This window comes from Sus scrofa, chromosome 11 (genome assembly GCF_000003025.6).
Source record: "Sus scrofa isolate TJ Tabasco breed Duroc chromosome 11, Sscrofa11.1, whole genome shotgun sequence".
NCBI lineage: Eukaryota > Metazoa > Chordata > Mammalia > Artiodactyla > Suidae > Sus > Sus scrofa.
The window spans coordinates 979,210-1,006,474 of NC_010453.5; the positions used below are offsets into that span (position 1 = coordinate 979,210).

Consider the following 27,265-nt stretch of genomic DNA (forward strand, 5'->3'; position numbering starts at 1 on the left):
TTCCTGAGCCAGAGATTAAACCCACATCATATCAGCAACCCAAGCCAGTACAGTGATAATACTGCATCCTTAACCTGCTGAGGTACAAGAGAACTCCTTTTCTTTTTTTTAGGGTCACACTTGAGGCAAATGGAAGTTCCTGGGCTAGAGGTCAAATTGGAGCTACAGCTGCCAGCCTGCACCGCAGTTCATGGCAATGCCAGATCCTTACCCCACTGAGCGAGGCCAGGGACTGAAGCCACATCCTCGTGGATATTGGTTGGGTTCCTTACCACTGAGCTGCAGTGGAAACTCCATCTTTTTTTTGGTTATTTAGTTTAATTTCACTGTGGTCAGGGGATATGCACTGAATGATTTCAACCCCTTGAAATTTGTTGAGGCTTGATACATAGTCCAAATGCACTTGAAAGGAACACATCTGTTACTGTTAGTGGTAATACCCTGTATACATTAGGACAGATTCCATATTGTTTTGTTTATATCATCTTATTGATTTTTGTTTGCTTATTCTTTTAGCTACTTAGAAAGATGCGTTAAATTTTTTTACTATGGTTTTGGATTTCTGCGTTTTTTTTCTTTTAGATTTATTAACTTTTGTTCTATGTTATTTTTAAGCTAGGTTATTGGATCCGTAAAGATTTAAAATTGGGATATATCCTTTGTGGATGAAGCTTTTTTTTTTTTTTTTTTTTTTTTTTTTGGTCTTTTTGCCATTTCTTGGGCCATTCCCGCGGCATATGGAGGTTCCCAGGCTAGGGGTCCAATCGGAGCTGTAGCTGCCAGCCTACACCAGAGCCACAGCAACGTAGGATCCAAGCCACGTCTGCGACCTACACCACAGCTCACAGCAACGCCGGATCCTTCACCCACTGAGCAAGGCCAGGGATCAAAGCCGCAATCTCATGGTTCCTAGTCGGATTCGTTAACCACTGCGCCACGACGGGAACTCCTGAAGCTTTTTTTTTTTTTCTAGGGCCACACCTGTGGCACAGGTTAGTTCCTGAGCTAGGGGTTGAATCAGACTGCAGTCCTATGGCACAGTTACAGCGATGCCAGATCCAAGCTGCATCCACCACCTACGTCACAGCTGGCGGCAATGCTGCATCCTGAACCTTCTGAGCAAGGCCACAAATCAGCCTGCATCCTTAAGGATGTATGTCAGCTTCTTAACCCACTGAGCCACAATGGAAACTCCAGGATTAAGCTGTTTATCGTTAGGAAATATCCTTCATTTCTCCTAGTCATGTCTGTGGCCTTAAAGTTTGCTCTGTCTCCTTTCTTTTGGTGAGCGGTGTGTACCTGCCTTCACTTTACTTTAAGGTGTGTCTCTTGCAAGCAATTCAGAGTTGATTTTCCCTTTGTGTCCACTCTGCAATCTGTCTTTAATTAGGTTATGTGGTCTAATCACACACTTTATGCACTTTATAGTGAAAGGACTTCCTCTTCATCTAGGTTCCTATCTCTTAGCTCCTTTTTTCCTGTTTGTCCCATATAGTACGTTGATTTTTTTTTTTTTTTTTTTGGATACATCTGCAATATGCGGCGATTTCTGGGCTAAGGCATCAACCCAACCACTGCAATGACAATGCTGGATCCTTAACCTGCTGTGCCACAAGGGAACTCCTGCCATATTCTCCTTTTAATCTCCCCCCCGCCTTTTTTTTGTCTTTTGTCTTTTTAGGGCCGCACCCGTGGCAGGTGGAGGTTCGCAGGCTAGGGGTCTAATCAGAGCTGTAGCCTCCAGCCTGCGCCACAGCCACAGCAACGCAGGATCTGAGCCACGTCTGTGAGCTACACCACAGCTCACAGCAACACCGGATCCTTAACCCACTGAGCAAGGCCAGGGATCGAACCCGCAACCTCATGGTTCCTAGTCGGATTTGTTAACCACTGAGCCACAGAGGGAACTGCTCTCTTTCATTTTTAAATGGCCACACCCATGGCATGTGGAAGTTCCGGGGCCAGGGATTGAATCCAAGCCTGTGTGACCGATGCCACACATAGCTGTGGCAATGCTGGATCCTTTAATCCACCGCTCTAGGCCGGGCATCTAACCTGAGGAGCAACCTGAGGCGCACGGTCAGATTCTCTCCCTCTCTTTTTTTTCTTTTTTTGGCCGCTCTGTGGCATATGGAGTTCCTGGGCCAGGGATCAGCTGCTGCAGCACCGGATCCTTAACCCACTCTGCCAGGGAGGGGGTAGAACTTGCATCCCAGTGCTCCAGAGGTGTCACTGATCCCATTGTGCCCCTGCGGGAACGCCTGCAGTTGCATTCTGAACCCACTGCCGCAGTGGGAACTCCCCTTTCTCTCTGAACTTCTTTATTGGGGGTTGTTTATTAGACTGAGTAACCGAACGTTACAGATGCTGTGTTACACTAAGGTAACTGTGTTCATTGTGTGCTGTGAGATTTCCTAGTCCCAGTTGCTAAATGCTAATGTAGTTTGGCCTCATTGGGCTGAGGCTTGAAGGATTCGTTGGAATAAAAGCGGGGGGAGGGAGGGAGGCTGGTCTCCGCGGAGAGAAGCCTGTTCTCCAGGGTCGGGGGGTGGGGGGGTGAGGGGGGTGGCAGCCCTTCTGTAGATTCTTCGAGATCATTAGCCCGAAGCTTCAGGCATCCCGAGCTTCTAGCCTGGCGGGGGCTGCGTACCATCCTTAGGAAAGTGAGAAAAAGCCACCCCAGTACATTTCTAGGGGCTCAGTTCCTTCCCAGAGCCCCATCGGAGAAAGGGTGGCGGAGAGCGTCCCGCTTCCTCTCTGAGCCGCTCGCTGTCGGGGGAACGCGGGGGCGTCCCCAGAGCGTGCGGCTTTCTGGTCCCCCCGATCCTGGGGCGCGCTCTGCCCTCCTCCGGGCTCCCTCTGCCGCCTCCAGCCCCTGATTCGGAGCTGGCGTGCCTTTCCCAGCCCGGTTGAGCGTCTGCACCCTGGCTTCTCGCGCCTCTCCTGGGCTTCTCTCGGCGGACTCAGGTCTCCTGCAGCCCCGGCCCAGACACAGGCCCCCCAGGAGACCTCCAGTCCACATTCGCTGAGCGCGTCGCCCGCCGCTCCCTGGAAGCCCCGCGGGCCGCGTTGCTGGGGCGCGGCTGCCGCATCGGGCTGGTTCGGGTGCCCTCTGCCCACGGCAGGCAGGAGGGCTCTTGGCTCCGTTGGGTTAGAAAATGCTCTGCTTGAAGAAAGCTCTTCCGCTTCAGTATGTTCCAGTTATTGGTCAAGCCCAAGGCTTTGATGTATGTTCCAGAGCAGATGAGAAATACACTTTGGTGGTGACCACAGCCCGAGGCGGCAGCCGCACAGGCCCCTTCGGTGGGGTCTCTCTTGGCGCCAAGGTCATGATTCTCAGTTAGAGACCCTCCGTCTTGGTGCAGTGGCTTTCGGTAGCAACAGAAATTGGGCTCACGTCTCACTCGGAGTTTCCATGAGCATCATCTCAGACGTATGGCAGCAGTGACGCCTGTCTTTCCCGCTGTGTGCGGACTACATGTGATCAGGCTCAGGAGGGCACTGGCGCCCTGCCTGATGGATGGTCAACAGTAAATGTTTTGTGTGCCTTGGGGAACAGGTCCAGGCTTGGATGCAAAAAAATTAAATAAATTAGATATATCAAATTAAATATGTTCTATAGAATTTTTCTCACCATCAGAGCATTGAAGATGAAAAATATAAACACTTGTAGCTGTTACAAATTGAAGTTGTTTTATTAGTTAATTAAAAACGAGAATGTAGGCATTCCCCTCGTGGTTCACCAGAAACGAACCTGACTAGCATCCATGAGTGTGCAGGTTCCATTCCTGGCCTTGCTCCGTGGGTTAAGATCTGGCATTGCCCTGAGCTGTGGTGTAGGTCGCAGACGCGGCTCAGATCTGGCATTGCTGTGGCTGTGGTGTAGCTGGCAGCCGTAGCTCGATTTAACCTCTAGCCTGGGAACTCCATATGCCGAGGGTGCCGCCCTGGAAAGACAAACAACCTAATGCACTAGAACAAAATAAAAGAACCTCTTTTTCACTTGACATGACAGGTGTGTCGAAGTTGTGAAAGCCTCTCCGTATGTAGAGCTGGCGAACGACTTGGAAATAAACAAAGCAGTCACATATTTGAAGCAAAAGGACTTCCACCAGGTACGTGAAAAAATGTTTAGGTGGAAGGTCGTATGTCAGTTGGTCAAAGCAGTACTCTTGTGAAACTCCTTTCTGGAATAATGTTATCTGTGATTGTTCTGAAGCTGAGTAATAGTTTTATCTGTATCCTAACATAATTTTCTTTAAGATAGTGTTTTAATTTTGACCTCTTTGGCCTCTTTCTTACGACGCAAATCCTTGCTGTGTAAAACATGGTTTTGCTAAATTACTAAACCATATTCTAGGGCAGAGGCAGCTGCCCCAAAGGCTTTCAGACGCGTCCCTGAAGCTGAAGGCTTTTAGGGTCAGAGCTCGTACCCAGGTGACGGGGAGGCCGGGAGCCTGAACAGCGGCCTCATGTCCCCCCCGCAGCTCTCCTGGCACCGGCTTCTGTGTTGGGTGGACTCGTTGGGGTTGTATTGGGCCCACTGCTGCAGCTTCCGAACCCCTGGGACCTGTGTGGGGCATCAGGGCCGGCTAGGAGGCGGGGCGGTGCTGGCTGTCAGCAGGCTGTCTCCAGGGGCAGGCCCATCAGAAGAGAAGAGCTTTGGGGAGGGGGCGGGGACCCCAGAGGGGAGCAAGGAGAGTGACCCTTGACACCCAGTTTGTAAAACCTGCGCCCTCTGGGTACCCAGCTCCTGGGAGCAAGGGCCAGAGGAAGCCTGGGTGGCTTTCCGACACCATCCCAAGTCGGCTTTCCCGTTTCTTCCCCTTCCCTTTCTGGGGGACAAGGCAGTGACCAAGCCTTTCGAGGGAGGGGGCAGGCACCTGTGGCATGATCGAGAGAGCAGCTGAAAGCAGCTCGGGTGCCTGGCGGCCTCCTGCCCTGCTCTGCACAGCTCCGCGCGCCTGGTGACTTGCCAGCACCGCAGAGCCTGAAGGGACTTCTCAGCTGTCCTTACATCTGTTCCGTCATTAAAAATGCCACGGATAGAAGTCTGGTGCTGTTCCACTGAAAAGTGGATGTGAAGAGAGACAGATTGGTCTTTGGTGTCTTGTTGGAGTCATCTGTGGACAGAAAAGCAATTTTTTGTGTTTGGAGACGTGCTGATAGATGACAACAGAGAAAACCGTGTTTGCCACTTTTCTCTTGATACTTTGTTTTTAAATGGCTTTTTTAAGAAAAATTTGACAGTATATTACCAGAGTTCATGTTTTAAAACTGTGTTCCCTAGGGAATAAACCTGCTAATTTTTTCATATTACAATTCATTTAACACAAATCATAGTTTGCTGCTTTCATAGTAGCTCTTCCTATTCAAAATATATATATATATTTTTTTTGTCTTTTTTTTTTTTTTGCTATTTCTTAAGCCGCTCCCACGGCATATGGAGATTCCCAGGCTAGGGGTCTAATCGGAGCCGTAGCCACCAGCCTACGCCAGAGCCACAGCAACGCTGGATCTGAGCCACGTCTGCAACCTACACCACAGCTCACGGCAACGCCGGATCGTTAACCCACTGAGCAAGGGCAGGGACCGAACCCGCAACCTCATGGTTCCTAGTCAGATTCGTTAACCACTGCGCCACGACGGGAACTCCTCAAAATATTTTTGTTCCATTTGCATATATAAGATTTTAGTATCAGTTCGTTTACTGATGTGTTACGTTTGTATTTTCTGCTTTCTTTTCAGCATTGCTGCTTTTCCTCTGCATTTCTTTTGTTGTATATTGTAACTCTGATGAGGTGGGTTTAGTACAATCTTAGTTTCAAAGGAACGCTATTAGCTTAAAAAGGATTGGGTTCATGTAACTCATACTGATCATTGATGGACTATGACTCAAGGCAAAAGAGAAAAAGTGTCTTTTGTAAGGAAATAGTTCTCTAGTTAAGTCTAAATACTTTTTTCAGAAAAAATACTGAAATTGAAATCTCAGTATGTTTATTTGTGGTGATAGTGTTGTTTGGTAGTCGCCTTGGTAGCAGAGAAAGAGCTCCCGGAAAGCCACAGGTGCAGGGGTGAAGGCCAGTGGTAGCAGGTGGACATGCTCAGAGGAGAGCACAGCCAGGAGCAGCTGGTGCCAGCCCGGAAAGAAAAGGGAAATGGACACGGATCTATTTTCCTAATTCTTTTGGGGGGAAAACAAAAACCAAACTAACAGTGTTTATTTTCATGATTTTTTTTTTTTTGCCATTTACAACTAAATTGTATTAAAATAAATCAGTTTCATTTATAAATTATTTTGAAGTTTTTTTGTAACTTTTTTTTTTCCAATATCTATTTATTTATTTTTATTACTCAATGAATTTATTACATTTGTAGTGGTACAATGATCATCACAATCCAGTTTTATAGGATTTCCATCCCACACCCCCAGCGCATCTCCCCACCCCCCAAACTGTCACCTTTGGAAACCATAAGTTATTTAAAAGTCTGTATTTATATGTTATCTGTTCTGCAAATAAGTTCATTCTGTCCTTTTTTCAGATTCCACATGTCAGTGAAAGCATTTGATGTGGGTGTCTCATTGTCTGATTGACTTCACTTAGCACGATAATTTCTAGGTCCATCCATGTTGCTAAAAATGCCATTATTTTGTTCTTCTTAATGGCTGAGTAATATTCCATTGTGTATAGGTACCACATCTTCTTGATCCACTCCTCTATCGATGGATATTTAAGTTGTTTCCATGTCTTGGCTATTGAAAATAGTGCTGCAATGAACGTTGGAGTACATGTGTCTTTGCGAGTCATGGTTTTCTCTGGGTAGATGCACAGGAGTGGGGTTGCTGGATCAAATGGTAGTTCTATGTTTAGTTTTCCGAGTAATCTCCATGCTGTTTTCCACAGTGGTTGCACCAATTTACAATGCCAACAGTGTACTAGGGTTCCTTTTTCTCCACACCCTCTCCAGCACTTAATGATTGTAGACTTTTGGATGATGGCCATTCTGGCTGGTGTAAGGTGGTACCTCATCGTGGTTTTGATTTGCATCTCTCTGATAATGAGCGATGCTGAACATCTTTTCATGTGTTTTTTGGCCATCTGTATGTCTTCTTTGGAGAACTGTCTGTTTAGATCTTCTGACCATCTTTTGATGGGGTTGTTTGTTTTTTTTGTATTGAGCGGTAGGAGGTGTTTGTAAATTTTGGAGATTAGTCCCTTGTCAGTTGATTCACTTGCAAATATTTTCTCCTATTCTGTGAGTTGTCTTTCTGCTGTGCAGAAACTTTTAAGTTTGATTAGGTCCCATTTGTTTATTTTTGTTTTTACTGTCATTACTCTAAGAGGTGGATCTGAGATGATGTTGCTGTTGTTTATGTCAGAGAGTGTTTGGCCTATGTTTTCCTGTAAGAGTTTTATAGTGTCTGGTCTTATACCTAGGTCTTTCATCCATTTGGAGTTTGTTTTTGTGTATGGTGTTAGGGAGTGTTCTAATTTCATTCTTTTCCATGTGGCTGTCCAGTTTTCCCAGCACCACTTATTGAACAGGCTGTCTTTTTTCCATTGTATATTCTTGCTTCCTTTGTCATAGATGAGTTGGCTGTAGGTGCGTGGGTTTAATTCTGGGCATTCTGTCCTATTCCACTGATGTATATTTCTGTCTTTGTGCCAGTATCATTCAGTTTTGATGACTGTTGCTTTGTAGTATAGTCTGAAGTCCGGGAGCCTGATTCCTCCAGCTCCATTTTTCTTTTTTGGGATGTCTTTGGCGATTCTGGGTCTTTTGTGCTTCCAAACAAACTTTAAAATATTTTGTTCGAGTTCTGTGAAAAATGTCCTTGGTCATTGGATAGGGTATTGCATTGAATCTGTAGATTGCCTTAGGTAGTATAGTCATTTTGATAATATTGACTCTTCCAGTCCACGAGCATGAGATGTCATTCCATCTATTTGTGTTGTCTTTGATTTCTTTCATCAGTGTCTTATGGTTTTCAGAGTTCAGGTCTTTTGTCTCTTTAGGTAGGTTTACTCCTAGGTATTTTATTCTTTTGGATGTGATGGTAAACAGGATTGCTTCCCTAATTACTCTTTCTGATCTTTCATTGTTAGTGTATAGAAATGCTGTCAATTTCTGTGTATTGATTTTGTATCCTGCTACTTTGCCAAATTCGTGGATGAGCTCTAACAGTTTTCTGGTAGAGTCTTTAGGATTCTCTAGGTATAGTATCATGTCATCTGCAAATAGGGATAGTTTTACGTCTTCCTTTCCAATTTGGGTTCCTTTTATTTCTTTTACTTCTCTGACTGCTGTAGCTAGGACTTCTAGAACTATGTTGAAGAGTAGTGGCGAGAGTGGGCATCCTTGTCTTGTTCCTGATCTCAGTGGGAATTCCTTCAGCTTTTCACCATTGAGAATGATGTTAGCTGTAGGTTTGTCATATATGGCCTTTATTATGTTGAGGTAGGTTCCCTCTATGCCCACTTTCTGAAGGGTTTTTATCAGAAATGGGTGTTGGATTTTGTCAAAGGCTTTTTCTGCATCTCTTGAGAGGATCATATGGTTTTTATTCTTCAGTTTGTTAATGTGGTGTATCACACTGATGGATTTGTGGATATTGAAGAACCTTTGCATCCCTGGGATAAATCCCACTTGATCATGATGTACAATCCTTTTAATGTATTATTGGATTCGGTTTGCTAGGATTTGGTTGAAGATCTTTGCATCTATGTTCATCAGTGAAATTGGCCTCTGGTTTTCTTTTTTTGTGGTGTTTTTGTCTGGTTTTGGTATCAGGGTGATGGTGGCCTCATAGAATGAGTTTGGGAGTGTCCCTTCCTCTGCAATTCTTTGGAATAGTTTCAGAAGGATAGGTGTTAGCTCTTCTCTAAATGTTTGATAGAATTTGCCTGTGAAGCCATCTGGTCCTGAACTTTTGTTTTGTTGGAATTTTTTTAATCATAATTTCAATTTCAGTACTTGTGATGGGTCCATTCATCTTTTCTATTTCATCTTGGTTCAGTCTTGGAAGATTGTACTTTTCTAAGAATTTGTCCATTTCTTCTGGGTTTTCCATTTTATTGGCATATAGTTGCATATAGTAGTCTCTTATGATCCTTTGTATTTTTGTGGTGTCCGTTGTTACTTCTCCTTTTTCATTTCTAATTTTATTGATTTGAGTCCTCTCTCTTTTTTGCTTGATAAGTCTGGCTAGGGGTTTATCAATTTTGTTGATCTTTTCAAAGAACCAGCTCTTCGTTTCATTGATCTTTTCTATGGTTTTCTTTGTTTCTATTTCATTGATTTCTGCTCTGATCTTTATGATTTCTTTCCTTTTACTAACTTTAGGTCTTGTCTATTCTTCTCTCTCTAGCTGCTTTAGATGTAAAGTTAGCTTGTTTATTTGAGCTTTTTCTTGTTTCCTGAGGTGGGTTTGTATTGCTATCAACTTTCCTCTTAGAACGGCTTTTGCTCCATCCCATAGGTTTTGGAGTGTCATATCTTTGTTATCATTTGCTTTTAGGTATTTTTTAAATTTCCTCTTTGATTTCTCCAGTGATCCACTGGTTGTTTAGTAGCATGTTGTTTAGTCTCCATGTGTTTGTTTTTTTGCAGTTTTTTTCTTGTTGTTGATTTCCAGTCGTATAGTGTTATGGTCAGAAGAGATGCTTGATATGATTTCAGTTTTCTTAATGTTACCAAGGTTTGATTTGTATCCCAGGATGTGATCAGTCTTAGAGAATGTTCTATGTGCACTTGAGAAGAATGTGTATTCTGTTGCTTTGGATGGAATGTCCTATAAATATGTTAGGTCCATCTGGTCTCATGCTTTATTCAGGGCCTGTGTTTCGTTATTGATTTTCTGTCTGGATGGTCTGTCCATTGCTGTAAGTGGGGCGTTAATGTCCCCCACTATGATTGTGTTATTGTCGATTTGTCCTTTTAAGGTTGTTAGCAGTTGGCTTATATATTGTGGTGAACCTGTGTTGGGTACGTAGATATTTAAAATTGTTATATCTTCTTCTTGGATTGATCCTTTGATCATTAAGTTGTGACCTTCCTTGTCCCTTAAAATATTTTTCATTTTAACGTCTGTTTTGTCAGAGTTCCCCTCGTGGTGCAGTGGTTAGTGAATCTGACTAGGAACCATAGTGTTGCAGGTTTGATCCCTGGCCTTGCTCAGTGGGTTAAGGATCCAGCATTGCTGTGAGCTGTGGTATAGGTTGCAGACATGGCTTGGATCTCACGTTGCTGTGCTGTGGTGTAGACTGGCAGCTACAACTCTGATTCTACCCCTGAACTGGGAACCTCCATATGCCGCAGGAGTGGCCCTAGAAAAGGCAGAAAGACAAAATAAATAAATAAAAATAAAGTCTATTTTGTCTATTATGAGTATTGCTACTACAGCTTTCCTTTGATTCCCGTTTGCATGGAATATTTTCTCCTGTCCTCTCACTTTCAATTTGTATGTGTCCCTAGAAGTGAAGTGGGTCTCTTGGAGACAGCATATATATGGGTCTTGTTTTTGTATCCATTCAGCCAGTCAGTGTCTTTTGGTTGGGGTGTTTAGTCCATTGACATTTAAGGTAATTATTGATATGCATGTTCTTATTGCCATTTTATTAATTGCTTTGGATTTGGTTTTGTTGCTCTTTTTTCTTCTTCTCTTGTTCTCTCCTCTTGTGGTTTGATGACTATCTTTAGAGTTGTATTTGAGTTGATTTTTCTTATTTGTTTGTGTATCCATTGTAGATTTTTGGTTTGCAGTTTTCTAAAGTTTTGATATAAGAGTGTATGTATATATACAAGGTTGTTTTAAGTCGTTGTTCTCTTAATTGCAAGTGCATCTCCAGTGTCCTGCATTTGTTCCCTCTTCTCATGATTTCTGATTTTGGTGGCATGATTCTGTGTGGATGATTTCGTATCTTTTATACACACACACACACACACACACACACACACACACACACACACACACCCCTTTGCTGGTGCGCCTTGTTATTTGTGCTTCCTGCTTCCTGGATTTGAGTGAGTGATTCCTTTCCCATGTGAGGGAAGTTTTTGGCTATTGTCTCTTCCTCTTTTTTTTTTTTCTCACAATTTGTTACGTCTTATTGATTCTTCAATATAGGCATTACACCATTCTAGGTGAGGTGATAAACAAGACATTATAGACTTTACATTGTACCATGAAGAGAAATGGTTATTAATAATACAGTTGTAAACTATATCATTTAATTGTATAGTTGCATTATTTAATTATAATTATCATAAATTCTTTGATGGAGAGGAAATCAGAATCAGATCTAAGAAGACTTAAGCATTCTAAGAATGATGTCAAATGACCCCCTTCATGGTGGATTAGGCACTTATTGACTATGAGATATATTTCTTCTTCAGAGATTCCTTGTTTGTGTATCAATTGTATTTTTGGTTTGCAGTTATTCTGAAGTTTTGATGTAAGAGTCTATATGTATATGAGATTGTTTAAGTTGTTGTTGTCTTAATTGCAAGTTCATCTCCAGTGTCCTGCATTTGTTCCCTCCTCTTCTCATGATTTCTGATGTGGTGGCACAATTGTGCATGGATGATTTCCTGTCTTTACTGTATATATTCCTTGACTGGTGAGCCTTGTCATTTGTGGAATTTTTGTTTCTGGTTGCAGCCTTTTCTTTTCTGCCTAGAGAAGTTCATTTAGTATTTGTTGTAGGGCTGGTTTAGTGTTGCAGAATTCTCTCAGCTTTTGCTTATCTGTGAAGGTTTTGATTTCTCCTTCAAGTCTGAATGAGAGCCTTGCTGGGTAGAGTAATCTTGGTTGGAGGTTTTTTCCTTTCATCACGTTAAGTATATCATGCCACTCCCTTCTGGCCTGCAGAGTTTCTGCTGATAAATCTGCCGATAACCTTATCAGGATTCCCTTGTATGTTATTTGTTTCTTTTCCCTAGCTGCTTTCAAGATTTTCTCTGTCTTTACTTTTGGTCAGTTTGATTAATATGTGTCTCAGTGTATTCCTCCTTGGGTTTATTTTATATGGTGGTTTATTTTAATCCCTCGTTGTGCTTCCTGGATTGTAGTGAATGGTTCCTTCCCCATGTGAGGGAAGTTTTCGGCTATTATCTCTTGGAATATTTTTTCTGTACCCTTCTGTCTCTCTCCTCCTTCTGGCACCCCTATAATATGGATGTTGGTGCGTTTAACGTTGTCCCAGCGTTTTCTCTGAGACTCTCTTCATTTGTTTTCAGTCTTTTTTCTCTTTTCTGTTCTGCATCCTTAATTTCCACTAATCTGTCCTCCACCTCGCTTATTCGTTCTTCTCCCTCCTGTATTCTGCTGTTAGCTTCTTCTAGTGAGTTTTTTATTTCAGTTATTGTATTTTGCATCTCTTCTTGTTTAAGTTTTGTATCTTGTATCTCTTTGGTCAGTGTTTCCTGTAAGTTACCCGTCTTTGCCTCCAGTTTATTTCCAATGTCTTGCATCATCTTCAGCATCAACAGTCTAAAGTCTTTTTCCTGGAGGCTGAGAATCTCCTCATGGTTTAGTTTTTTTTCTGGGTTTTTTTCTTTCTTCCTCATCTGAGTTATAGTTCTCCGTCTTTTCATTTTTATAGGTTTTGGGTGTGGTGACCTTTTTACAGATAATAGAGTCGTAGCCTCTCTTACTTCTGGTGTCTGCCCCCCTTGTGGCTGAAGTTGGTATGGGGGTTGCTGTGGGCTTTCTCATGGGAGGGGCTGATGCCTGCCCACTGGTAGGTGGAGCTGATTCTACTCCCTCTGGAGGGTGGGGCTTTGTCTCTGGGTGAGATTAGAGGTGGCTGTGTGCCTGGGGGGTCTTTAGGCGGCCTGTTTACTGAGGGGCGGGTCTGTGATGCCACCTGGACTGTTGTTTGCCCTGGGGCTTCTCAGCACTGATGGGTGGGGCCAGATTTTTCCCAAACAGCCACCTCCAGAGAAAGGCACTGCTGCTGAAGATTCCTGAGAGCTTTGCTTCCAATGTCCTTCTCCCACATCAAGCCACATTCACCCCTATTTTCCCAGGAGGTCCTCCAAGAACTGCAGTCAGGTTTGACCCAAATTCCTATGGAGCCTCTGCTCTGCCCTGGGACCCAGTGCACATGAAAGTCCATGTGCGCCTTTTAGGAATGGGGTCTCCGTTTCCCCCAGTCCCGCGGATCTCCTGCGCACAAGCCCCACTGGCCTTCAATGCCAGATGCTCCTGGGGCTCTTTCTCCCAGTGCCAGATCCCCACACAAGGGGGTTTGATGTGGGGCTCAGAACTCTCACTCTTGTAGGTGAGTCTCTGTGGTAGTTACTTTCCAGTCTGTGGGCTGCCCACCCAGAGAGCTTGGGGTTGCTTATATCACATAATCACCCCTCCTGCCTCTTGATGTGGCCTCCTCTTTGTCTTCCGGAGTAGGATATCTTTTTGAAAGTTTCTGGTCCATTTGGTTGAAGATTGCTCAGCTTTTTGTTGTAAGTTTTGTTGTTTTTAGGAGAGAAGTTGAGCTCCAGTCCTTCTAGTCTGCCGTCTTAATCCCCTTGTTCATTTATAAATTGATTTCTGTTATTTTACTTTTAAAAATAGAAATATTGAAGAATGCATTAAGGTACAGTATGAAAACAGCCTATTTCAAAATCAAAAATGCCTGAGAATGTTCCTTTTATTGGAGTAATTATTCAATCTTTTTAGAATATTTATATTTAGAAACTTAAAATATGAAATGTATTTTTATTCTATCCATGGTTTTATTTTTTGATTTATTTATTTTTTTTTTATTGTCTTTTTAGGGCCTCACCTTTGGCATATGGAGGTTCCCAGGTTAGGGGTCAAATCAGAGCTATAGCTGCCAGCCTATACCAAAGCCACAGCATCATCAGATCTGAGCCATGTCTGCGACCTACACCATTGCTCGTGGCAGCACCAGATCCTCAACCCACTGAGCAAGGCCGGGGGTCAAATCCGTGTCCTCACGGATACTAGTCAGGTTCATTTCTGCTGAGCCATGACGGGAACTCCCCTGTCCGTGCCTTTAAATGGATGTTTTAAGTTCTAAATACTCTTTTAAATGTTTGTAAGTTATAATTTGAGTTGCATTGCTTTTTATGTATTGTTTAGATTCATAGCAGCCTTTTGCAGGGAGAATAGATTTGGTGTTAAATGTAACCTTTTTTTTTGTCTTTTTAGGGCAGCACCGGTGGCATATGGGGGTTCCCAGGCTAGAGGTTGAATTGGAGCTGTAGCCACCAGCCTACACCACAGCCACAGCAACATGGGGTCCAAACCTTGTCTGTGACCTACACCACAGCTCACGGCAGCACCGGATTCTTAACCCACTGAGCGAGGCCAGGGATTGAACCTGGGTCCTCCTGGATCCTAGTCAGGTTCGTTAGTGCTGAGCCAGGATGGAAACTCCTAAATGTAGTCTTAAAATATCGTAATGGATGAGCCCCAAATTCACAAATACCAAAATCTTAAGATCCATTTCCTTGACTATAACAGAATAGCTGTTTTTGAAGGGCATGTTGTGAAGTATGATGGCATTCCGGTTTTTAAAAATCGTCACTGTTACTCGTTTTCTTTTGGTATCCTGCTTTATGATGTCGCAAATAACAGAGAACGCCTTTCCCGCCTCTACACTTTACTTGAACCAGGGAGTGTGCTGATGTGGCAATTAGTCCTCTTCCCGTGCTTTTTATTTAATTAACTAATTAATTTTTTTTTTTGTTTTTTGCTTTTTAGGGCCACACTGGCGGCATATGGAAGTTCCAGGCTAGGGGTTGAATGGGAGCTACGGCTGCCGGCCTCCGCCACAGCAACTCGAGCTACCAGCCATGTCTGCAACCTGCACCATAGGTCGTGACAACGTCGGATCCTTAACCCACTGAGTGAGCCCAGGGCTTGAACCCACATCCTCATGGATGCTAGTTGGGTTTGAATCCACTGAGCCACAACGGAAGCACCCTAAAATTTTTTATTATTTTAGTTTTAGCCATGTCTGTGGCATGTGGACGTTCCTGGGCCAGGAAGTAAACCTGTGCCACAGCAGCAGCGCAATCCACTGGTGTGGCAGTGCTGGATCCTTAATCTGCTAAACTCCAAGAGAACCCCCGAGCCTTACACTTGAAATTAGCACATGCACTTATCGTGACACCATCTGAAAGATCAAAACCGCTCCAGTCTTCTTCAGTGTGAGATGGAGCTTGTAGAAGTCAGATTCCGCAGAGCAGTGGCTTTTGCAGTAAGAGCTGGGGGTTGTGTAAAGAGTTGGCGGGGTGGCCTCTGCAGGGAGTCACTTCTGAGGTGAGTGTCAGGAGCCCGTGTCACGGGGGAGGCTTCCAACAAAGTGAGAAAGGGGGTCCCGAGACGGGGCGAATGGCCCTTGGCTGTTCTCTTCCAGAATTTACTTGGTGGCATTATAAACCACTGGCCTAGATACGTCCAAGGGTTTTCTCTCACGTAATGAAGACCCTTGAAGAGCGTGATTCTTCACCGCCTTGTGGCTGCCCTTGGCCGCGGTGGAGTTTGAGGAGTCGCGAACTCGCCGCCCAGCGCAGGGCTCAGACCGCCCGTGGGTGCAGCGGCGGCCGCGGCCTCTGCGGAAGCTCAGGTGGAGCCTGGCGCCCACACAGCTGCCCCGGAGCCGGAGGCAGCCTGGCCGTGCCCCGTCAGTACCTTGCGCTGTGGGGGTTCTGGTTCTGGGGTCCGGAATTTGTCCTTCGGTCCCGCGTGCAGCCGTCGGGCGCCTCTGCGGCCCTGCCCGGGCAGGGCGTCTCCGCCCGGCTGGCATCAAAAATGTCCCCTGACTTCCTCGTGGCTTCAGATTGTCGTTCCGCTCGGATCTGCCGCAGGTCCCTCGGTGACACCGCAGGACCGTCTGCCCCCGTTCTGAGGCCTCGCAGCCGTGGGCCCCCTCGCCCGGCTCTGCGCCCGCGCCTCTGCGGGCTCTTCGGGTCCACGCGGCCCTCAGGCTCCCTCCTAAGGGTCGCCAGCCTTTTCTTCCGCTGCGCTGATTGAGGCCCGGCGTTTTCTGGGATCTTGCCTTCAAGGTGTGTTGTCTCAGGAGCGCTCAGTGCCTTCCAGGAATGTTTTTAGTGTCTTGTCACTTTCCCAGTTGTTGTCCGGGGAAGCACAGCCCTCGGCAGGCTGGTGTCTGTAACCAGGCGGAGAGCCTGGACCCACGGCAGGAAGCGTGGGTTTGATCACGTGTCTTCCGGGGACTTCGGGACAGCCCCCCCCTCACCTGGCCCCCCACGGTGCTCCCCGTTCGTCCTGTGTCGTCATCTGATGCCGAGGGCGCTGCTCACGGGTCCTCCTTTCCCGGACTAGCCGCCGTCTGCGCCTTCTCTGGTTTGTATCCAGATGCGCTGCCCTTGTCCCCAAACTTGAGCCTACGCGCAGCCCTCTTCCACGGCCGTGACCTGCAGGGGTTTCCTTCGTAGGCGGCGGAGACCTTAAAAATGTTCGAGAAGAAGGACAGCCGGGTGAAGAGCGCGGCGGCGACCAACCTCTCGTTCCTGTACTACCTGGTGAGTGGTGCTCTCCCAGCTGCCCGTCGGTCCCGTGCCCTTTCTCGGTTGGGGCCCGGGGAGGCTGGGGGCGGGGGGACAGTAGGGGGGAGGCTGGGCTGGGTCTGAGGACATGAGCGCGTCACAGGCGGAGGGTGGCCGGAGGCCGTGTGACACTGCGCTCCGATGGGAACCTGATGACTGTCTCTGGAGGCGCGGCTTTTTTTTTTTTTTTTTTTGTCTTTTGTCTTTTTAGGGCCGCACCCACGGCATATGGAGGTTCCCAGGCTAGGGGTCCCATCGGAGCTGTAGCTTCCAGACTACACCACAGCCACGGCAACACAGGATCTGAGCCACGTCTGCGACCTATACCACAGCTCATGGCAACGCCAGATCCTTAATCCATTGAGTGAGGCCAGGGATCGAACCTGCAACCTCATGGTTCCTAGTCGGATTTGTTTTCCGCTGTGCCACGACGGGAACTCCGAGGTACAGCTTTGATAACAGGTGCTGTGCGTGGATTATGCTTCTCCCCAGATTCGTCCGCCAACGCCCTGACACCAGCAGGACTGTGTTTAGAGACAGGGACCTGGTGAGGTGGGCAGGGCGCACGGTGGGATTGGTGTCGTTTTTATAAGGGGACACCAGAGCCTCTACCGAGAGGACGCAGCAAGGAGGCCGTGTGCACGTGTGGACAAGCACCCTCCCCAGACCCCGGGGCTGCTGGCCTTGGGTGCCAGGCCTCCAGCCTCCGGAACTGTGGGCAGTGCCTGTGCTGTGCACGCCCCAGCCTGTGATTTCTGCTGTGCATCCCCTGCCAAGGGAGACAGCAAACAGTGTCTCCACGGGTGCGAGCAGAGCACCGCGCTGGGAGCTGTGAGGCGAGAGTGGGGATGCGGTTGAGGAGGTGGCGGTGTCTTTGAAGGGAGGTGGGCACGGAGAGGAAGAGCTGGAGAGGAGAAGGTGGCAGGAAGAGCCGGCTCTCGGTGCGGGGACTGGGGCAGCTGTGGGGTCAGCGCCGTGGGGACCGGACCAGGGGAGGGAGTCGCACGAGGCCTGGGCCGACCCTGGAGGACCATCCGCCTGGGTGGGCTAGGCCTTCACACCTGCAGCCGCCTCCCCGGGGCTGCTGGCCAAGGCCTGGCTGCTGCGGCCGCTCCAGGACAGCAGTGGCATGTGCAGCAGGTCCCCGCGGCCGCCGGCACTGCGTGTGCTTAGAAAGTCTGCGGGGAGTTTTGTGGGGACGGTTCAGTGAGCGGCCAGACCTTGCCCACTTGGGTGGCTGTGTGGGTGGAGGCAAAGGCAGCGGTCAGAGCCGCTCAGCAGAGCAGAGCCTCCGGGCCTCTGGCTGGTGACGTGTTGTCCCTGCTCTGGGGAAGCGTTTGTGCCGGGGCAGCGTGACGAGTCCTGCGCGCCGTGGGTGTCACGCAGTTGAAGGGTGTTGTTGGTGTCCACGCGTGGGCGTGTCTGTTTTTTACTCTGTAATAAGCTGCCCCCAAACACAGCGCCGAGAACCACCAGGGAGCTCACGGCCCAGCTGCAGGGGCTGGATTTACCTGGAGTCCCGCTGGCTGAGGCCGCGTGGTCCCCGTGTGGGGAGCCCAGCCCACGGCCGCTGTCTCCGGCCCCTCCACAGCCCTGCTCCAGCAGGACAGCCCGGGTGTGGCACGTGGCCTGGTCCACAGGAGCAGACCCCAGTGCCAGGGCCCACCAGGCGCCCGGCTTGTTGCCTTCTTACAGAGCGGCGTGAGTGCTCGGGGGAGCTGCTCTGTGACCACTGGCTGAGGCCTGCACGCAGCCCCGCAGCTCACGGCCTCCCGTGCGGGGTCCCGAGCTTCCCCCAGGTGCTCACGGCCTTGTCCACAGGCATCACCTCTCCAGGTAGTTACGGTGCGAGCCCACGGTGAGTGCAGTCGTCACCTCTCCGGTCCCCAGAGCAGCCGCTCACTGCTTTCCCTAAGTTTTGCCTGCTGCCTGATCCCAAAGGCAGTGCCCCATGTCTTAGTTTTTATGGCAGCAGCACCCCACTTCGGCTACCAATTTGTACCTCACAGTTCGGTGCCCACATAAGTGCCTGGATGTGAGCGTTCATAGCAGCGTTGCTCATCATGCCCAGAGCGGGTGCCCCAGCCCAGGTGCCCATGGGCTTCGAGGAGAGGTCCCTGGGAAGCAGGAGCCTCCTCTGCGGGGGCGCAGTGCCGCACCGTCGCAGGCCCCCGTCAGGGTCACGATCAGCAGGAGCCCCGGGGTCGGGTCAGAGCTGGATGGAGTGGGGCGAGTGAGGTCGGGCAGGAGCCGTGGGCATTTCCGCATCTCAGCCCTGCACCTGCTGCCCAGGAAGGCCCTCCAGAGATAGGGCTGCAGCCTCACGCCGGCATCCACGCGTCCTGGGGCTCCCCCTCGGCCGGCTGATGAGGCACGGAGAGCACGCGTGGCTGGGGCCTGTCCCAGTCAAGCTGTGGCGGTAACGGAGAGGAGGCCACGGGCCGAGGAGACACGGGCTCAGCTGGACAGGGCAGAAAGGCCGCAGTGTGCCTGGTTGTGTCACTGCCGTAGGGGTGGGAGCACAGGCCTGCAGTCCCTGGGGACAGGAATGGAACCTCCCACATCCAGGAAGCCTTGTTGTTCAGACCTTGACTGTGGGGAGGACAGCAGAAGACACTCAGTGACGTTGAAAGGCCTTTTGTAGGATGCGCTTAGCCGGACCAAGACGGCACTGTGTGCTTATCCTGCCTGTGATCTCAGAGTCGGGAAGGATTTCTGATGAACTTCAGTAATGTGTACATATCGTGTGCTTTATTCAGGAAAATGAATTTGCACAAGCCAGTAGCTATGCAGATTTGGCCGTTAACTCCGACAGATACAATCCGTCAGCTCTTACTAATAAAGGGAATACAGTTTTTGCAAATGGTGATTATGAGAAAGCAGCTGAATTCTACAAAGAGGCTCTAAGAAATGATTCTTCTTGTACTGAAGCACTTTATAATATTGGTAAGTAGAATAGGCAGAATTGCCTTGGGTTTTTTGTTAAAGAGCTCCATCTGATTAAGAGAAAGAGTTCCTTGTAACAAAAAAATGGAAAGGAAGATTTGGATTGTAGACTGTTTTCAGTGAAATGAATGATTCAGAAGCCATCCGCATTGGGGATTTGGGTGGATGTTGCCTATTGCCCTCTAAAAAGTCTGCGAGGCGCCTCCGCCAGTGTGTGAGTTTGGCTCAGTTCCTGCGCTTACTGGATGTTTTAATCCACTTGTGCCAGACTGATAGTCTTACTTTCTTCCTTTTAAATTGTGAACAATTTCAAACACATAAACCTAACAGAAAAAATAAATATCTCTGTATCTACCACTTTTATTTCACACATTTTAGTTTTTTTTTTTTTTCCTGGTCTTTTTAGGGCCACACGCGGGGCATGTGGAGGTTCCCAGGCTAGGGGTCGAATTGGAGCTACAGCTGCAGGCCTGCGCCACAGCCACAGCCACGCCAGACCCTAAACCCGCTGAGCGAGGCCAGGGATCGAACCCATGTCCTCATGGGTACTGGTTGGGTTTGTTACCACTGAGCCATGACATGAACTCCAACATTTTGTGCTTTTACTTCAGATTTTTTTTTTCTTTTAGGGCCACACCCATGGCGTATGGAGGTTCCCAGGCTAGGGGTAGAATCGGAGCTACAGCTGCCGGCCTCCACCACAGCCACAGCCCCGCAGGATCCAAGGCACGGCTGCGACCTGCACCACAGCTCAGGGCAACACCAGATGCTTAGCCCACTGAGCAAGGCCAGGGATCGAACCCTCATCCTCAGGGATCCTAGTTGGATTCGTTACCACTGAGCCACACCAGGAACTCCCCAGATTTTGTTGTTAATAAACAGAATATCACAGAACTGAAGGCTCAGCCCTTGTGGCGCTGCCCCTGGTCAGAGGTCCTCTGGTCCCAGCAGGGCCTGCCCTGAGCTCCTGCTGCAGGCACGTCTCGGTGTAACACGGCCGCCCCTTGGGTTGTCAGCGACGTTTCTTTTGAAGTTTTCCTCTCCCGGCTCTTTCGGTTTGTTTTTCTGTTTCTCCTCTTTCCTGTGACGAGCCTGGGACATTTGCAGCTGGGCCTGGGTGGGACCTCCGAGCCCTGGCCCTGGCCCTGGCCAGGGGCGCCTGTCTGGTCTGCGGCCTGGGGGCCCCCTGGGTCTCTCCTCCGGGTCCTTCATCTCTGCCAGGAGGGCAGGGGACCCGGGTTGGGAGGAATGAGCAGTTGACAGGGAGGGGTCCAGGAGAGGGTATGCGACGGCCTGGGTCCCCCGAGCCTCTTCGTGCCTCTCATGCCTCTCCTCGGCCACTGCTTCACTCAGCTTTGTCATTTCTTTGGTCAAACAGAATTTGTCTATTTTTTTTCTGTTTTTTATATAGTCAAGTTTGACTTTTGAAAATTTTCAGCTTCATATGCGTCTTGTTGTACGAAGCCCGTCCCGGCCCCATGGTTGTGAAATCCTTTTCCTCCGCTTTCTTTTCATACCTTTATAGCATTTTTTTCTATTTCGTTTTAAAATAACTTTTGAATTTGTTTGAAAAAAAGACTACGTCAAGGAAGGAGTCGGCGTCGGCGGTTTCTTGCGGCAGTTGCTGTCCTGGCACTGCCAGCGTCTCTGAGCCCTCCTTGACCTTAAACGCCCCTTGCCTGAATGCTGTAAAGAGTCCGTTTCTGAACTGTTTACTCTGTTCAGTTAATTTGTGTGTTATTCCTGCTCCCTCCTCACTTTAAAGTCCTGAAGGCTCTGGGGCATGTTTTCCTGTCTGCCCAACAGGAGGGGAATTTCTGCCCCTGCTTTGTCCCTTCTTTTTAAAAAAAATTGTGCACATCTTTCTTTTCTGGAAGAATATTTACTTAATTGAAATATTCATTCTGTTACTTAGAGAAAATTAGTACCAGTGCTCGTGTTTATGGCTTATTTTTCTTTCTTTTTCTTCTTTTCAAGGCCTTACCTATAAGAAGCTAAACCGGCTTGATGAAGCCCTGGACTGTTTCCTGAAACTGCACGCAATCCTGAGAAACAGCGCCCACGTCCTTTACCAGATAGCAAACATGTATCATTGGAAACTGTACAGGACAGTGATTAATTCAGTTGCTGATTCAGCACCACTTACACATAAGCTTAACCAGTGAGGTGTTTGATGAAGGGAATATTTCAAAACCCGTCAGGCTACTGTGTGCTGAAAATACTGTGTGAATGATCCTGTCTTAAAAGGTCGTTTGCATTCTACGAGGAATCAGTTAGAGGTTGCAACTCTTGCTAATATTTAGAGACAGTAATTGAAGCAATTGAGTATCACGTCAGGTCCACACGAGCTGTTCATTGAGCATAAATTAGGTCCTTGGATGTGCTAACTCGGACTCTTGCAGAGTTTTTTTTGTCTTTTTTTTGGTCTTTTTGCCTTTTCTAGGGCCGCACCCTCGGCATACAGAGGTTCCCAGGCTAGGGGTCGAATCGGAGCTGTAGCCGCCGGCCTACACCACAGCCACAGCACCTCGGGATCCGAGCCGCGTCTGTGACCTGCACCACAGCTCACAGCAACGCTGGATCCTTAACCCACTGAGTGAGGCCAGAGATCGAACCCGCAACCCCATGGTTCCTAGTCGGATTCGTTAACCACTGCACCAGGACGGTAACTCCTCTTGCAGAGTATTTTTGAAGCAGCCACTTGCTAATTAAACGGAAAAGACTGTTTGTTACTGATTCATACTAGTGATTGGATTTGGACCGTTAATCTTATTTTATCTGACACGCAGGATTAGTCAGTAGAAGCTCCAAAGGCCTTTCCCGCCAAAACGGCACAGGAATGCCTCTGACCTCACTCACACTTCCTTAGGAAAGTGTGTGGTGTTTGCTCAGGCCCTGGAGAGCGAGGAAACACACAGCATTGTTCTCTGGTCAGTTTCTGCCAAAAGCCTTCGCTCTCTTGGTTCCTTCTTCCCCCCACTCCTTCCCTTGATTGAAAAAGCAGAATTTTTTCTTTTTTAATGGCAGCACCCGTGTCATATGGAGGTTCCCAGGTCAGGGATTGAATCTGAGCTGTGGCCGAGGCAAATCCAGATCCTTAACCTGCTGCACCACAGTGGAAAAACCTGTTAATATTTGTAATGCCTTTGACACTATTTGAAAAACACTTTAACTTCTGTCCTTATTTTTAAAATAATAAGCTTTGAAGACACCATTAGGAAGGGTTCAAATCTTGCGAAGGTGTTTAGGTTGTCATTATCTTGACGTACATTTTATCCATATATGTTTAGAAAGAAGTCTGTGATGTGTACCATTAATAATTTTAAGTATTTTTTGCTGTGCTTCTGGAGGAGTAGATAAAATTTTTTTATAAAAAAACTAGTTTTGGCAAGTACCTGCCATGGCACAGTGGGTTAAGGATCCAACAGTCTTTGGCAGTGGGGGTTTGATCCCTGGCCAAGTGCAGTGGGTTAAGGATCCGGCGTCGCCACAGCTGTGGTGAAGGTTGCAGCTGTGGCTCAGAGTCAGTCCTTGTCCCAGGAACTTCCACGTGCCACAGGTGCACCCCCAGCAAACTGTTTTGTTTCATTTTGCTTTTTAGGGCTGTACCTGTGGAGGTTTCCAGGCTAGGGGTCGCATTGAAGCTGCAGCTGCCAGCCTCCACCACAGCCACAGCAGCACAGGATCTGAGCTGCATCTGCGACCCACACCACGGCAACGCCAGATCCTTAACCCACGGGGCGAGGCCAGGGATTGTATGCATTGCATCCTCGTGGACACTAGTTGGTCTGGTGTCCGCTGAGCCACGGTGGGAGCTCCACCAGCAAACTGTTAATTCCCCTAGAGCTTTGGCAGTTGTTCTCAGTGGGTAGGAATAAGACAGCAGGAGGGCGAAAGGCACTTACGGGACACAGACGTGTTATTTCCAGGACGACTGCGCTGCTCGCCCTCAGTCCCGAGGACGTGCCGAGTCAGCAGCATTAAGGAGCACGCTTCTGTAGGCTCAAGAAATCTTTGTGTTATCACGTTGCTCTTGGGTTTGCTTATTGATCAGTGAATGAAGGAAAACCGTGTTGCCTTAACTCAGTGTCCAAGATACGAGTTAATGGAGGACCCCGGTCAAGCGGTGGAGTGGTTGATGCAGCTGCTCAGTGTTGTTCCAACTGACTCCAGAGTGCTGTCTAAGCTGGGAGGATTATACGACAGCGAGGGGGACAAGTCCCAGGCCTTCCAGTATTATTATGAGGTAGGCGGGTGGCACTCTTACTTCCCTTCTCTACCAGCCTCTTGGGAGTTGTGAAAAAGACAACAGGCCTCGGAATTTTTAAAAATTAGACATGTTTATTAGTTTTTATTTTTTTATTTTTGTCTTTTTGCCTTTTCTAGGGCCGTACCCATCGTGTATGGAGGTTCCCAGGCTAGGGGTCTAATTGGAGCTGCAGCCGATGGTCTACAGCACAGCCACAGCAACGTGGGAGCCGAGCCGCGTCTGCGACCCACACCACAGCTCACGGCAACACCGGATCCGTAACCCACTGAGCAAGGCCAGGGATCGAACCCACAACCTCATGGTTCCTAGTCGGATTCGTGAACCACGGAGCCACGACAGGAACTCCGCTTATTCATTTTTAAATAAATGACTGTTTTTTTTTTTTTTTTTTTTTTTTCCCTGTTTTGGCCACCCTGAAGCACGTGGAGTTCTGGGGCCAGGGTTCAGATCTGAGCCGCAGCTGTAACCAAAGCCACAGCTGCTGCGAGCCCAGATCTTTCGCCTGCTGTGCCGGGCCGGGGATCAAACCTGCAACCCAGCCCTCCCAAGACGCCCATCCAGTTGGGCCACAGTGGGAACTCCTGAATAGTGATTTATAATGAAGCATTTGTGCAATATAAAGTTAGTTTCTGATTAATTTTAAGAAAAAAATGAAAGAGGAGTTCCCGTCGTGGCGCAGTGGTTAACGAACCTGACTAGGAACCATGAGGTTGCGGGTTCGGTCCCTGCCCTTGCTCAGTGGGTTAACGATCCAGCGTTTCCGTGAGCTGTGGTGTAGGTTGCAGACGCGGCTCGGATCCCGCGTTGCTGTGGCTCTGGCTTAGGCTGGCGTCAACAGCTCCGATTAGACCCCTAGCCTGGGAACCTCCGTATGCCGCGGGAGCGGCCCAAAGAAATAGCAAAAAGACAAAAAAAAAGAAAAGGTAAAAATCCATTTTTCTCTTGAAACATGATTTCATCCCTTTTGAGTCTATTACGTATTTAACTTGACTCAGATCTCATGTCCGTTTAACAAAAAGATATTTATACAGTTGAAAATGTTTCAACCACGTCTTAGGATTTCCAAATTTTGTGTCGTGTCCGAACTTGTACAGTGCTTGTGATGTGTCAGCCTTTCTAACTGAGCGACGTCTCGCTGGGTCAGTTAATCCCGGTCGAGTGTGACGGGCCGTGTGGTCACGCCTCACCCTCCCCAGTCCTACAGGTACTTCCCGTCCAGCATCGACGTCATCGAGTGGCTTGGCGCCTACTACGTCGACACCCAGTTTTGCGAGAAAGCCATTCAGTACTTTGAAAGAGCTTCTCTTATACAGTAAGTAACTGCCCTGGTTTTATGTTTAGTTAAAGATCTTGTCTCCGGTCCGATGGATCGACTGAGTTCAGGGGCCGTTATTAGTGACCTTTCATGCATCATTTCCATTTTCTGGCAGTATTCCTCGTTTGACCTGGTCTTTATTGTGATAAATAGAGTTCCTTTTTAATGCAAAAGTGTTAAATACCTTCTTGGAGTTCCCTGCCGGTGCAGCATGTTAAGGATCCTGCATGCCTTGAGTTGCTACTGTGACTCGGCTTTGATCCCTGGCCTGGGAACTTCCACAGCCATAGGCACAGCCAATAATAATAATAATAAAATTGATTAAATAAAATATACCTTCGTTAAAGTACTTTTTTCTCTCTTTTTTTGGCTCCCCGGGGCAAGTGGCATTCCCAAGCCCGGGATCAGATCCGAGCCACAGTTGTTACCCAAGCCACCGGTGTGGCTAGCCTGGATCCTCAGCCCACTGTGCCGGCCCTGGGATCAAACCTGCCTCCCAGCACTGTCAAGACTCTGCTGATCCTGTTGTGCCACACCAATAACTCCCCCTCAAGTACTTTTTAAAGTGTAGTTTTTGGGAGTTCCCATCATGGCTCAGTGGAAATGAATCCGACTAGAATCCATGAGGATGCGGGTTCGATCCCTGGCCTTGCTTGGTGGGTTAAGGAACTGGCGTTGCCGTGAACTATGCTGTAGATGCAGCTCGAATCCTGTGTTGCTGTGGCTGTGGTGTAGGCCAGCGGCTACAGCTCTGATTCAAGCCCTAGCCTGGGAACCTCCATATGCCGAGGGTGCGGCCCCAAAAAGACCAAAAAAAAAAGAAAAAAAATTAAATGTGGTGTTGACTCATTTGAATGGTAAAGGAATGTTAGGGAATTGGAGTGAGAGCTCCGTGTGGAATTAGGCAATTAATTTTTCTGACATTTGCTTCACATAAGTATTTTGGGAATTATAAAACTACGAAGCACAGAGGGTAGTTTTCAGTTTAATTATCTGCTTGAGACTAAAGCTACGCAGGGCACACACGGTAGCCTTTTTAATTTTTTTTTATTTTTGGGGCCGCACCCACGACATGTGGAAGTTTCCAGGCTAGGGATCCTCCTCTGAGGCGCCACCACCCCATTCTGCCCTCGACCCCTGCCTGCGAATGTCATGTTTACCTGGCAGCGCCCTCGTCTGCTTCCTGCGCTTCTCCCTCATCCGTCGACAGTCTCGCCTCACCAGGCGCGTCCCTTGCCCTTTGCCTCCTGTGCGGCGCAGCACCGGCCTCTCACCTGCTTCTGACCGCCACCCAGCTCGTTCCCACAGAGCAGCGTTTCCGTCGCATCCCCGGCTGTGGCACGAGGCCGAGTCTGTCTTGAGCCTGCCCCCTGCCCCCTGCCCCCTGCCCCCTGCCCCCCAGGTGCCGCCTCCACTCGGCTTTCTCTTGCAGCCGCGGCCTCTCCTGGCTTGGGCTCTGCGCCTGTCCTTCTTAGGCTGCTTCATTGGTCACGTCTCTTTTTTTTGATCTTGCTAATGTTCTCTGTTACCCTTTCTCACTGCTCTGCTGTCTCGTCTGTACCCCCTATCTTCTCGGTTAATCCAGCCGTTCATTCTGTTCTGCCCCGGCTCGGGGAAGCGTCTCAGATAGAAAATATGTGACCAGAGGACCTGCCGCCATACGCATTTTTATCATGCAAATGCTGCTCTTCAGTCTTAGGCGGTTCTTACTGACTCTCCCTCCTCTTTCTCCCTGAGAGAGAGAAGCAGGGAAGGAGCTCGGTAGCAGAAGCATCCTTCTGTGTGGGTAACAACGTTAAGTGGACAAAGACTCAACTCTCCCGTTCAAAGACAGCTTGACAGGTTGACTCAGAAGAGCAGGGTCCACCTGTGTGCTGTTAGAAGGACGCAGAGAGGTAGAACGTTCACGAATGGAAAAGATACTCCATGCACGTAGGCACCCGAAGCGAGCCAGCCCCGCCGCATTCTTGTCGGACGATGTAGACACAAAAGAGAGAAGGATGCCGCGGGGCTCTGTGCTAATAAACACGTAGCCGTCTGAAGGGCCCCCAAAGCACAGGGAGCAGAAGCCGGCCGAGGGGAAGAGAGCAGTCGTTCTGCAGTGACAGAGTCTGCGACTGCCACACTCCGCTGTCAGTGACGGTGGGAAAACGAGACAAGGTCACAAGGAAACACAGGACCTGAGCCGC

The 27,265-nt window shown here is 48.3% G+C and overlaps 1 protein-coding gene across 6 annotated transcripts in view; it reads left to right on the forward strand.

The window, feature by feature from the left end:
- Nucleotides 1-27,265, forward strand: part of IFT88 (intraflagellar transport 88) — an 82,174-nt gene that overhangs the window by 35,766 nt on the left and 19,143 nt on the right. For all 6 annotated transcript variants that reach the window (XR_002336593.1, XR_002336592.1, XR_002336595.1 and 3 more), the window contains 6 exons: nt 4,016-4,115; nt 16,435-16,521; nt 19,305-19,491; nt 21,469-21,577; nt 23,587-23,737; nt 24,958-25,073. Coding sequence is in view for 1 of the 6 variants with exons in the window: in XM_021065434.1 (XP_020921093.1) it covers nt 4,016-4,115; nt 16,435-16,521; nt 19,305-19,491; nt 21,469-21,577; nt 23,587-23,737; nt 24,958-25,073 (750 nt within the window). In the remaining 5 variants the exon portion in view is untranslated. The remainder of the gene's footprint in view (nt 1-4,015; nt 4,116-16,434; nt 16,522-19,304; nt 19,492-21,468; nt 21,578-23,586; nt 23,738-24,957; nt 25,074-27,265) is intronic.